The sequence below is a fragment of the Cebus imitator genome, unplaced genomic scaffold, assembly GCF_001604975.1.
Source record: "Cebus imitator isolate Cc_AM_T3 unplaced genomic scaffold, Cebus_imitator-1.0 Scaffold283, whole genome shotgun sequence".
In the NCBI taxonomy this organism is placed as follows: domain Eukaryota; kingdom Metazoa; phylum Chordata; class Mammalia; order Primates; family Cebidae; genus Cebus; species Cebus imitator.
This window is the reverse complement of record NW_016107598.1, coordinates 1,468,911-1,482,457: the sequence shown is the minus strand read 5'-3', so window position 1 is coordinate 1,482,457 and position 13,547 is coordinate 1,468,911. Positions and strand designations below refer to the sequence as shown.

The 13,547-nt window shown below is 35.5% G+C and overlaps 1 protein-coding gene and 1 pseudogene across 9 annotated transcripts in view; one reads left to right on the top strand and one right to left on the bottom strand.

The window, feature by feature from the left end:
* Nucleotides 1–5,364, bottom strand: part of LOC108284742 — a 34,492-nt pseudogene extending 29,128 nt beyond the window's left edge.
* SLC4A4 (solute carrier family 4 member 4) overlaps nucleotides 1–13,547 on the top strand; it is a 496,548-nt gene that overhangs the window by 380,314 nt on the left and 102,687 nt on the right. For all 9 annotated transcript variants that reach the window (XM_017501628.2, XM_017501630.2, XM_017501627.2 and 6 more), the window contains 2 exons: nucleotides 960–1,093; nucleotides 6,544–6,815. In XM_017501628.2, coding sequence (XP_017357117.1) covers nucleotides 960–1,093; nucleotides 6,544–6,815 — 406 coding nt within the window. The remainder of the gene's footprint in view (nucleotides 1–959; nucleotides 1,094–6,543; nucleotides 6,816–13,547) is intronic.

Sequence of the window (13,547 nt, the reverse complement as noted above, 5' to 3'; positions counted from 1 at the left end):
AATACACATGTGCTTGTCTATAGGTTGGTGCAAAAGTAATTGTGTTTTTGGCTGTGATGACTAATAACTAATAACTAAAGTTTGAAATAATGAAAAATATAGGAAACAGGCTAGTTTATCATCCTTGAAAGCATTGGTCCTGAGTGATGTGATTAGGAAAGTTAGAATAGTTTTGTAAGTCAGTGACCCTGGTTGACATGCCATCTTTGTTTTTATTAAGCTAAAGGAAAATAATGGGTAGATTTCCACAGATGTAACTAAAAGGAAATGCAGCCATAAAACACTACCTATTTATGTTCTAGCACATAGATTTTCTTTAGAAATAGTTAATTGAAGCTCATATGTAAGTTTACATTGGACAATGAAAATGCAATGAGAATGTCTTTTGAAATTGGTGTCTTAGAAATTGCAGAATGGAGGACAAATCACTTTTTTGGTCCCTTTGTTTCCCTCTCTTCTTCAAAGGCGTTTCTCTAGGAAAAAAAACAGCTTCTGTGCATAAAAGATAGCTCCTTATAAGTGTCTACTATGTGCAAGGCGAAATCAGGCTAAAACATTCTGGCTTTTCATTCCCTAAAATCAGGGAACCACAAAGAGAAAAATACCAGCAAAAATACCAAGTCACTCCTAACCATTTGAATTTTACGTCTAGAAGCTTCAATTAGTATTTTAACAAGGATCAGAGTCACCTTTTGCATTGTACTCACCAGTTACTCTAGTTATTATAGTGCTTTAGAGAAGGTTGACCCTGGAAGTAGGGAACAATGACTAAATGGCATACAAGTGAAATACATGGTGGCAATGTGCATATTGGTAAGAGTCTTCGTTCTTCATTCTTGATACGTTTCCTAAGACCCTCCTAATAGTATGTCCATGTGGCTTTATTTGCCTAGTGACATCACAAATGAGAAGAAAAAGAAGACATGTGTCATTTAACATCTATATTTTCTTTCTTTTAGGGCGTGTTGGAGAGTTTCCTGGGCACTGCTGTCTCTGGAGCCATCTTTTGCCTTTTTGCTGGTCAACCACTCACTATTCTGAGCAGCACTGGACCTGTCCTAGTTTTTGAAAGGCTTCTATTTAATTTCAGCAAGTATGTATATACATATTTAATTACAAATTAGAATTGCTTAATTGTAGAACTTTTATAGCTTAGATAGAGCATAGAAGAGTGATTAGGCAGATCCAAGAATCACTCAGCATACTGGAATGTTCAGATGGGAGAGGTGAAAGGGCCTTAGCAATCAGGTAGCCACCACTTGTTTCACATGTGAATGGACTGAGGCTCTTACGTGGTGTGTGTCCTTGCTCCCCCGCCTACTTACTCTCTTTCCCGTTGTTCTGCCTTGTGCCCTAGGGGCTGATGCCTATGGATGACAACACCCTTTGCCTTCTGGCTTCCTCTTGGGTTTGGTTAATGGGGAGTACCAGCAGGGCAGGAAGAGAGAGAGACAGGTCTGAGTATGTCTACCTTTCCCCAGCTTACCGTCTTTGCTTTAGCACAGCAGCCTGGCAGTGCTTATCCCAGGGGACTGTAGCCCCTGTCAAGTCACTTTTCTACCGTGGCTCTAGCCCTCTCTAGACTCTGGTAGCTCTGTTCCTTCACTGGCTTTTTCAAGTCTGAAGTTAGTAGTGGTTTCTGGCTGTTGATGGTCCCTGAGTGCCTTGCCATTTGTTGTTACTTCAGAATGCCTTCTATTTCCTGCCATGATCCAGACTGATATGCTAGAGAAATTAAATTGATTAAGTTCACATCATTCAATAAGGAAAGAAACTGGATGCTGTTTACTTGGTTCACTGCTCCTTACCCCAGTTTTGTGTTCTTCACTAAAGATAGCTTCCAAAACTCAGCTGAATAAATACCTAATATTTATTGAGAGCTGATCATGTATCAAATACTATCCTAAGCACTTTACATGTACTAAGTCATTTAATTCTTACAGCAATCCTGTGAGGTAGGGACCACATCCTGATTTATAGATGAAAAAGCAAATACAGGAAAAATAAGTAAATTGCCTATGATTACATCACAAATCATTGGTAGGGCTGGGATATGAATTCCTGCTTTCTGACTCCAGAATCCACATCTCTTCAGGAATCACTAGATGTTTCAAACAGGCATTGCAATTATGATATCAGCATTTTCTTTTAGAAATTGGTGGATCATTTTAAGAGGGGAAATGAGTTAAATGAATTATCCAAGTGGCCATATTAATACACAAATAGATTCAAAATCAAATTGGGTATTCTGGCTTCTTTCTAATGTAGTTGATACCTCTAAGAGAGAATTGCTTTTACTGGCAGATCTCAATCTTTAGGTAGATTGCAGAATGTCACATGGCTTGCTGGCACTTCTTCTCACATTCCCATAGTCTTATATTGTTATACATTTTTAGGATTTTAATTTTAGAATTGTCATTACCTTCATAGTACATCATGGACTTAGGGACTCATATGTAGCCTTTGAAAGTGTGTGTGTTATAAAAAATGGTCCTAAGGTGGAGGAGGCAATGAGGATTTCAAACCAGTTTGTTGAAAACAGGGTTGAGGATGTCAGTGAGAGTCTTTTGAGAATGTAAAATTCCAAATTTTAAGTAATGTTGTGAATTTTCTGTAGGTAATTATTATTATAAATCCCTCCTCTATCATAATTCTCAGAAGAACTTTGGAAAGAATTTTATTCATGTCAGTTTATAGAACGAGTCAAACAGTTTTTATATGTTTAAGGAAACATTGTGTGAGACAAGAAAGCCTTTGTGGAAAGATTAAACCAGGATGTACTATAAACAGGAACAAACATGAACAAACTTAGAAGAAAGATTTATTGGATGAAATGTGATCAGAGCCTTAATCTGCAGAAAATGTTTACATCCCAGTTTGTTTTAAGTAATTGTGAGGTACAGATTATATCCTTTCACTAAGCAAGTTCTTTCTCATTCCCCCTTTTTTTCAATCATAATTGGTAACATAACATAGTTCCAGGTGATTAATTTGAAAACAGTTTTAAATCAACAAGAAACATTTGAGAAGCCATGCTTTAAATCCATCACTGAGCAATATGTAACAAGCATTATTTTAATCACAATGCTGTATCATTTGTTTATGTTACTGCAGCAGCAGTGATAATATATAAGCTATATATTATCTAAGCTATAGAAAAACTTCTAAGCTATATAAGAACTTTAAAAAGTTGGATTTTAATTTGTACTATTATCATTTGGTCGTTCAGCATTTATTTTCCTATATTCTTCAAAGTATTTTTTTTTCTGTATTCTTTAAAGCCTTCAAATTATTATTTCTTCCGTGATATTACTGGATGTATTTTTTTAGGGAGTTTATTTGTGAGTGGCTGCATACTAATTTCTGTAGCATATTTCAGATGTGACTTCTTCAGTTTGTCTCTATCCTTGGTTTTATGTTACTGAGAAACTATGACTCCAAATATCTAGGAACACTGAGTGGTACCATAATGATATGAATCTATTTTCTCCTTCTAATTCACCATAATTTCTTCTTTGGTCTCTAATATCATTTCCTGTTGCTTTTAGAACTTAATTGCTATTTAAACTTGGCACCAAGGGAACTTATTGGATGTAATAATACCGTTTTATTGTAGTCATTACTGATGATCAACTTACTTAAATTTTTCTCATCTCTTATTCTTCCTTCTGATCGCTCTGCACATATGACTTTCATAATGAAGTGCCATTGGTTTTATGGACTTTATTTGGGTCATTCTTGTTGAACTACTCTAGGATTGCGTAAGTCTTTTAAAGCAGCTAGCTTAGTATCTTGTTTAGGTTCTAAGGTTTAAGTTTATACATGCATCTTTTCCTTTGTATTCAATCTAGTGTTGTTCCTAACCACTGGCTAGTTAATAGATTTGTTTCTCATCCTGTCCTGTAAACATCAAATCTATAAACTACTACTAGCATTCTTAGAACAAATCGAGATTGCTCTTTCATCTTCTTGCTAGGGTAGCAAAACTAGGTAATTGTTTAAAATTTTTATTTTAAGGAAAAAGTAGGTTGGCTCAGAAGTAACAAAACTGTGTTTATTAGTTGTTATTCTGACATTGACTCATTGTATGATCATGTAAATTATCTCAAATTTCCAGAACACAGTTTTTTTTCTATAGTTTACTTATCTCACATAGGCATGCATAGGATTTAAACTGTGGGGTTCTGGATGTAAATTGAACTGCAAAGGAATGCAAAAGCTATCTTCAGAAGGATCCCATGAAGTGAATAGAAGATAACTATTTACTCCAGTGTTAATAATCTCCTTCTTTGGTAATGTATTCACCCTATCTGGAGCTAAATACAAATCAGATGAGGAAGGATGCTATAATTTTTAAAGGGATCATCTAAGAATCAAGAGATTTGGTTTCTGGTCAAGCTCTGTCATTAAAACCTTAATGTTGGATAAATGATTTAACTTCCATTGGTCTTGATGTCCTTATCTATAAAATGAGACATAATTTGACAGATTGGTGTCTGTATTAGCCAGTGTTCTCCAGAGAAACAGAACCCATAAAATGCGAGTGTGTGTACAGATTTATTATAAAGAGTTGGCCCATGCAATTATAGAGGCTGACAAGGCTGGCAGGCTGGCGACCCAGGGGAGCCAATGCTCCAGTTTGAGTCTAAAGGCTGCCTGCTGTAGAACCAGGAAGAGCTGATGTTGCAGAAGTTCAAAGGCAGTTGCTGGAGAACTCTCTGTTGCTCTGGGGAAGATCAGTCTTTTTTGTTTTATTCAGGCCTGCAACTGATTGGATGAGGCCCCCACTTACTATGGAGGGTGATCTGCTTTACTCAAAGCTCACTAATTTATATGTTTATTTCTCCAAAAACACCCTAACAGAAACACCCAGAGTAACATTTGACCCAATGTCTGAGTACTTTGTAGCCTGATTAGGACATAAAATTAATCATCACAGTACCTAAAGAACTTTTAATTCTAATATTCTATGATTTTTAGCTATCACAGGAACAGTCACGTCTTGGTTACGTGTGATATAGTTCATAGGCCAGTGTCAGCAACTGCCTCAGTCAAGTCTTAAGTTATAGGCATGCATGTATTCATCCTGCAAGTCTTTGTTGGGTAATTTCTATGTGCCAGGCACTGTCCTAGGTAAAAAATTTGAATTTTATTCTAAGGGCAATGGGAAGCTATTGAAAGATTTTAAGCTGGGGTGTCTGACTTACATTAAAAATGATAATTTTTGGCTGTGGTGTGGAAAATGGCTTTGAGTAAGGCAAATATAGATATAAGTAAGGATATTAATGAGGAGGTTTGCATCAGAAAAAGACTTACATATGACCCATATTGGGTTGGTGCTGGTAAAGGTGGAGAGTTGATTGCCTATGGGAAAGTTTTAAGATACATCATTAGCAATTATCAGAAAGTCATTGTCTAAAAGCAAGGCTATAGAGTGTCAAGCATGCACAGCCCTTGACTTATTTCTTATTCTCTTGCAAATAATACTGTTACCTGCTTTATCATCACATATAAATTGAGTATAAAAAATCATTGTAAAGCACTCTCCACATAATTTTAAAAGAATCAGTATAAAATGGTAACACGTTAATACTTGACCCATCCTTTCAGAGTTGTGAATCTTGAACTATTAATAATTCAGTTGTAAAAGATGTTAAAGTCCTCAAAAGACTGTGACCTCCTTAGATAGAAGTAGCCTATTCCAAGTCTGCTGTGGGACAAACACAAAAAGCTATTAGTCACCAGATGCTTCACACCCAGCTTCAGCAGGAGGATATCACATCTGTGGACAAGCTTCATAAGAAGTGGTAGGGCCTGGAAGTAGCATGGCAAGATAGCCTGTCTTGATCTGATGCCAGCTCATATGTCTAATTCCATCTCATATTGGTGGCACTGTGTCCACACATAGTGGGCATTATAGGCCATCTTATGCCACATATCTTTTTAACTACTTTTTTCTCTTCCTGACCTGTCCAGAAAGCTTCTACTACTTATCCTTGAATACCTTGAGTTTTTTTCTGCAACTTCATCTTTCCTTCCAGCCAGAATTAGTTCCTCCTTCTTCTGCAATATTATCACTTAGTATTTTAAAGTGTGATTACATTTATTGATTTGTTTCCCTCAGTAGACTGTGATGACATAGGGACAGAAAATATATTGCTCTTACTGTCTTTATAAACTCATAAAGCTCATACTAACATTTATTGAACACATACTAGGTACCAGTGTTATGCTTGCAAATTATTCACTCTATAAATTCTATGAAAGTAAGGACCATATTTTTTGAATGAGAAAAATAAGTTTTTCACATATGAATAACTACTTTCAATGTGCTTTCCTCAAACTTCTGTTACTCTTTTAAAAATTGTATCATTAGACTAAATCCCTAAACTTAGTACTTTCTAGTTAAAATTGAGTTTTACATTTAGTGGCTAAAAGTGATCTTGTATTTTTGTCAATCATTCTATAGACATTTGGTAGTTTTATATTATTCTTTATGTTCCAAGGAGGAGGAATCTAAACACCTTTCTTTCTTTTTTCCAGGGACCATAATTTTGATTATTTGGAGTTTCGCCTTTGGATTGGCCTGTGGTCTGCCTTCCTGTGTCTCATTTTGGTAGCCACTGATGCCAGCTTCTTGGTTCAATACTTCACACGTTTCACAGAAGAGGGCTTTTCTTCTCTGATTAGCTTCATCTTTATCTATGATGCTTTCAAGAAGATGATCAAGCTTGCGCATTACTACCCCATCAACTCCAACTTCAAAGTGGGCTACAACACTCTCTTTTCCTGTGCCTGTGTGCCACCTGACCCAGGTGAGGGCGTCACACTTTGTGTTTGTACTTGCTTTGTATTTGGAGAAAGGTGTAGGCTCCATGCTTGCAAATTTTCAACATGCTGTTATGATCCTCAGGAATTAGTCTTATTTTATTTTTTCTGAAAAACTGTGCTACTGAATTTGAAGTCTCATTGCCTGAGATGTTTTAGCTGTATGATTCAACAAGGAAGTGAGACCAGGAGCTCTGGAATGCGAACATAACCAACTCAATATTTTGAAATTAGCTCAAACTGTAGGATTTGCAAGGAATTCATGTGTACATTATTTTTGATTTCATAAGTGGGGAAACCTGGATACATGTATTAACAGATATAAATATGTGACAAACCTGTCCTCTGATGCTTCTTTATTGGTGTAGGAATCTCTTCCTTGAAATAAACCTTTAATAGATTATGTTAAGTATATAGAAGAAAAAAATATGAATCTACTTCATATAATTTGAAGCATTAAATTAAAAAAGAGAAATTCAGATTGAAATTGCCTAGTGGTAGAATTTTATGGCTTATCTCTATGAGGCAAATAAGAAAAGAAAGGAAGAGAAAAGAAGAAACCAAAGAAGGAATGTGATGTTCTAGCAGTAGATTTATATTCTAGACTCAAGAAGAACATAATAGCAAAAGTAATTTCCGGAAAGGAATGTGAGTATATATATCTTAGCACTTTAAAATCTGTCATACCAAACATGAGTTGACATCAGAAATTTTTCGCAAAAAAAGGTTCAGCTTGGTCTTTGGAATTCTTTCTTGGAATAATTCCATTAAAAAATTCCATTTTATACTATGAAAGACATTAGAAAGAATGATTTACTTGGAGGGAAGTTGTTTTAGATCTTCTCTTGTAGAAAAAGGGATAGTGACTGGGTGCAGTGTCTCATGCCTGCAATATTGAAATTAACTCAAGCTGCAGTATTTGCAAGGAATTAATGTTTGTATTATTATTTGTATAGCACTTTGAGAGGCTGAGGCAGGTAGATTGCTTGAGCCCAGGAGTTTGAGACCAGTTTGGGCAACGTTATGAAACCCTGTCTCTACAAAAAATACAAAAATTAGCTAGGTGTGGTGGCATGTTCCTGTAGCTAGTCAAGTGGCTGAGGGGGGAACAAGACCCTGTCTCAAAAAAAAAAAAAAAAAGAAACAGAAAAGAAGAAGGGATAGGCATTAGCAATTAAATGCTAATAGTACTGGTGATCTTAAGTTATGCAATTAGCTACAGGCCTGTGTCCCTTAAAATAAAAATTGAGATATAGCCGATACTTTTTACTAGGGTCTCTTAGCACCAGAGGTGTAGCAGTGTTCAAAGGGCTGGGACATAAATGTGAGGCACATTGATGCAATATCCACTATGACTTACAGATTCTGAGGAAAAACCTCTTAATGATTACAGTAAAACAAGCATGGTTATAGACAAGAATGCAGAATGCTTATGAATTTAAAGAATGAACAAAATACTGCAAATTATTTGTATGCTGTGGCGTGCCATTTCAGATTACTCCTAGATATTTTGGTATGCAGCACATTCTTCTCTGCCATATTGGTGGAGAAGTCTTAGTAGACTGACATGTGTCTTGAATTGCAAGAAAAAAGAGAACACTACTTCCCTCACGATGAGGCAGTCAGTAACACTGATGATAAGCAAGGGCATTGTTGGGCCATGCACTTAGGGATTCTTTTTGTGTTAAGATAAATCAATGCACATTAAAATAAAACCCACACTTAAAAGCAATGCAAAAAGATATACAAAGTAGAAATTTAAAGATTCAGACTAACAAGGATGTCATATAGTTATAAAAGCGAACTAGTGTTCAGCTGTATACTGATTTGAAATATTTGATAATTTAAAAAGTATTTGGAAACAAGTACAATATATATCACTCAACCCATCATATATATTATTAATAGATCAATTAAATGTGCTCCCCAGAGAAACACAAGTGTTACCGTTACACAATGATATGGAACTCTTTCTAGGAGAGAAGGGGGATAAAACTCTCAGTAACCTTACAACCTGGACCTTCAGGGAAGTCCAGGTGTTCAAAATAATGGCTTCACCAACATTTAACTGTGGGATTTTCAGCTTTCCTTTACATTTATTAATTTATATTTAAATAAATGTAAGTTTATTTAATAATTTATGACTTCTTAGGCAAGTTTGAGTAATCATACACCAAGATTTTCTAAAGGAAAAAAACCACTTTGAGGTATTCAAGAAGCCAGATGAGGGCTTTGCCAGCACACCTGTCACATAGAAAAGAAAATAAAATCTAGTGTCAACCCCATACCCACCTGAGGCAAATGGAAACTTGTGTTTGTTGTTTTATTATTTGGATGCTGATAGAAGAGGTAACAGGAAACCAAGAAAGACATATCTAAATGTGTTCAAATTGTAAAAAGTGCAACAATGGTTTTACATGTAATCTCCTTTCCAAGAAAGATCTTTGTTTTTTGAAAAAGTGACATTGAGGGTTGAATCTATTTTACACTTGCATGGCAAGTGCTGGCATAAGTGGTGATAGCTTTTCCTTTGTCTTGTTTTTCCTAGATTGTGTAAAAAGTCTGCGCTGAGCAACTAGGAAGTTGTTCAGAAGGACTCCAACAATTCCTGCTCCCTTTAGTTCGTACCAATAAGGTAGTGTAGCAGGGCTTTGAAGTCAGAAGATCCTGTATCCATGTCGTGGGTTGGCTAAGGTCAAATGTGTGACTTTTAGCAAGTTCCTTTTCCCAAGGTAGCTTAGCCCCATCTCCCTAATCTGTAAACTAAGGTTAATAATAGTACCTACCTTATAGATTTGTTTTGAAGAAAAAAAAAAAAAGAAGAACTATTACAGATAAAATACTTAGGATAGTTTCTAATATATAATAAGTAATCAACTGTTAGCTGCCATTATTATTGCTATTACCAATCTTTAATATTTAGAGTTAGTATTTAGCCTAGAAGTGTAAATGATAGATTAAACAGTCCTGCCTTCATCATCCTTCCTCCTAGGCATACATTGTTGGGCAGTTGGCCCATTCTACAACAAGACTGTTGGTTATACCTCTTATTGGTACTCATAAAAGATATATATATGTGAACATGAATAATTATTTAAATCTATGGAGATGAAATCTATTTGTGGTTTGTAAAAAGGCAAATGGATAGTTATTTTCATTTTCATGACAATTTCATATTTAACAAAACCCCATGAGATTAATGATTGTGTATTTCCCACATAACCCTAGTACTTTTTGACAATGTTATTATTTCTCCATAACCTTAATGCTTTTTGGTAGCAAACTGCATCGATTCATAATAAATTTAGTATTTCCTGATAGCAAACTGGAAGATGATAGTGAGAGAATAATACAGTTGCATATACAGCTCAAGTAAGTATTCTAAAAATAACAAAAGACTGGCCTTTCATCACAACATGCACTCTTAGTAAAATAATTCAATGAGTCAATAATATTTAAACTGGCGTATGACTTGTTTTTCAACACTGGGACAGTATGTAACAATGAACCAGCAATTGCACAGATGGATTCGTGATTCTGCAAACTGAGAATTGATTCTACAGGAATGGAAGTAGGGGCCGCTAATTACTAAAGAAACCTCTTTTCATGGCCACAATATGCTGTGGCTTTTTGTAGCGTGTGCTTTAAGGCAACACTTCCTTTTCTGTTTTTTTCTTTCTTGTTCTCACTTGCTTCCAGAAAGCCTAATCACTTCCTTTTTTTTTTTTTTTTTTCCAATGCATCTTTTTCTCCATCCATTTTTCTCCTGACTACTGCTTGGTAACTCAAGTCATATACATAGGTTTACTGAACAACCAAGGAAGCTCAGTTGCAAGTGCCAGTAGGAAAATCAGTCAGAAAGTTTGACATAGTTGAGCGGATACATCCCATTCTTGGGTGATTTTTGTGCTAAGATTTGCTTTTCTTAGAAATGGGATAGCTATTAATTAGCAGAGGAAACGGATGTTAAATTTCCCACTGTACTTTGATGATTACATGGCAGAGTATGTAAGAAAGAAGATAATTTAGGTCAAAAGCCAAAAGGGAAAACTGAAAAATATCCAGCTGAAGAACAATAGACAATATCTAATTTCATCACCAACATCCCAATTTAGAAATGTTAATGTGATGAAGTGTAAACACTATGTGCTTTAGAGTAAACAAAACTGAGTGTGAATTTCAGCTCTGCTACTAGCTAGCAGTGTGAGCCTGAACTAGGCTAATTACTTAATCTCTTTGTTTGATAATCTCTGAACTGGGTTAGTAATTGTGCCTATTCTTAGGGGTTACTATAAAGAGTAAATGAGGTAGCATATGTAAAATTGTTTGGTACCTAATGGACACTGAATAAAAATTTGTTCTTATTCATATTTCTCACTATCCTATAAAAGATGCCCTAGTGAGTTTAATCTTATAATAGTTGTATTCTTTAAATATTCAAACCTTTAATTTTCCAATAAGTTTTCTTAGGGAAAGATACTAAAAAGGCTTCTACTGAAAGTCTGCCTTCTCCCCCAAAATTAACAGCCAGTGTGCTGTTATAGATAAATATGAAACATTGAAGCTGTATTTACAAAAAAAAAGTTAAGGCTTCAGTGCATTGTAGTTAGAGTATTTAATAGTATTTCATTGAATCTCAAGACAAAAAAGTGTTGTATACTATATGTAGTCATGCAAAAAAAGGCTTTAAAGTCCTAGAGGCAAGGTGTTCATTTCTTCTAAGAGGTACCTATTTAATTCATTCAAAAACATAAATGCTAGAATTTTGGAAATAGGGGACAGAACATGGGCATCCCACCTTTCACTTGTTTTCTCTTCTGTCCTCTGCCCTTTTTCACTTCTCATTCATTCATCAACAAAAATTTTCTGAGGGTCTGTTTCACTGCTTTTTAAGAATTGTGCAGAAATTTTTTGCAATCTATCCATCTGACAAAGGGCTAATATCCAGAATCTACAAGGAACTTAAACAAATTTACAAGAAAAAACAACCCCATCAAAAAAGTGGGCAAAGAATATGAAAAGACACTTCTCAAAAAATATTTATGTGGCCAGAAAACATATGAAAAAAAAGCTCATCATCGCTGATCATTAGAGAAATCCAAATAAAAACCACAATGAGATACCATCTCATGCCAGTTAGAATGGCAGTAATTAAAATCAGGAAACAGCAGATGCTGGAGAGGATGTGGAGAACTAGGAACACTTTTACATTGTTGGTAGGATTATAAATTAGTTCAACCAATGTGGAAAGCAATATGGCGATTCCTCAAGGATCTAGAACCAGAAATACCATTTGACCCAGCAATCCCATTACTGGGTATATACCCAAAGGATTATAAATCATTCTATAAAGACACATGCACACATATGTTTATTGCAGCACTATTCACAATAGAAAAGACTTGGAACCAACTCAAATGCCCATCAATGATAGCCTGGATAAAGAAAATGTGGCACATATACACTGTGGAATACTATACAGCAATAAAAAAGAATGAGTTCATGTCCTTTGCAGGGACATGGATGAAGCTAGAAAAACCACCATTCTCAGCAAACTAACACAGGAACAGAAAACCAAACACCGCATGTTCTCACTCGTACGTGGGAGTTGAACAATGAGAACATATGGGCAGAAGGAGGAGAACATCACACACCAGGGCCTGTCAGGGGGTGGAGGGCTGGGGGTGGGATAGCATTAGGAGAAATACCTAATGTAGATAACAGATTAATGGGTGCAGCAAACCACCATGGCACGTGTATACCTATGAAACAAGCCTGCATGTTCTGTACATGTATCCCAGAACTTAAAGTATAATAATAAAAAAAAGAATTGTGCTATTTGCAATGAAGTAGGATACATACATATACACACAAATTATAAAATGTATTGTTTTTCAAAAATGGCGTTAAATTGCTTTTTGAATGAACAAAAGTAAGAATTTCAGTTAATCCAAACTTTAGAAATAAATTTCCAGTCTAATATCTGTGTTCATTTGCCTAATGTGTAAACCTTACAGTGACTATGTACTCAAGGCACATTAATATTTTGAAAAGCATCAAAGACAATCTTCTGACCAGGTGTCAGTTTTACTTCCAGAGGAAAAAGAAACTTCTCTAAAAATGATGAATTATAAAAGTAAGGAAAATAGCCTCAAAAGGAGAGACACTATGTTGTTAACAAAAGGGATATATTTTATTGATTTATTGTTGACTGTTCCAGGAGAACAAGCTTAATAATAGATGCATGATTAAGGTGAGTAAATTCTTTCTCAGGCACTAAGTGCATCCTGTCTATATTATCTTAAAGTTGGCTTTTTTCCTGGTATGAAACTGTAAGACCAAGCCTAGTGATTGGAAGTAGCCATGGCTTCCATTTCCATACCTTTATGTCATTCACAGCATAAGGAGGCTTCTAGATGCTCGAAAATAGTTGTCACTAGAATTTTAACATCGTTTCTTTCTACATAATTTTTCTAATATATTAATAAGTGCTATGCACTAATATAACCATTCAAAAGAATTTCTGGATTGCATCCCTCGTGGTCCCATATTATAGTCAATATGTGTTTCATAATTAGCCTATTAAAAGAAAATTAGAGGCCGGGCGCGGTGGCTCAAGCCTGTAATCCCAGCACTTTGGGAGGCCGAGGCGGGTGGATCACGAGGTCAAGAGATCGAGACCATCCTGGTCAACATGGTGAAACCCCGTCTCTACTAAA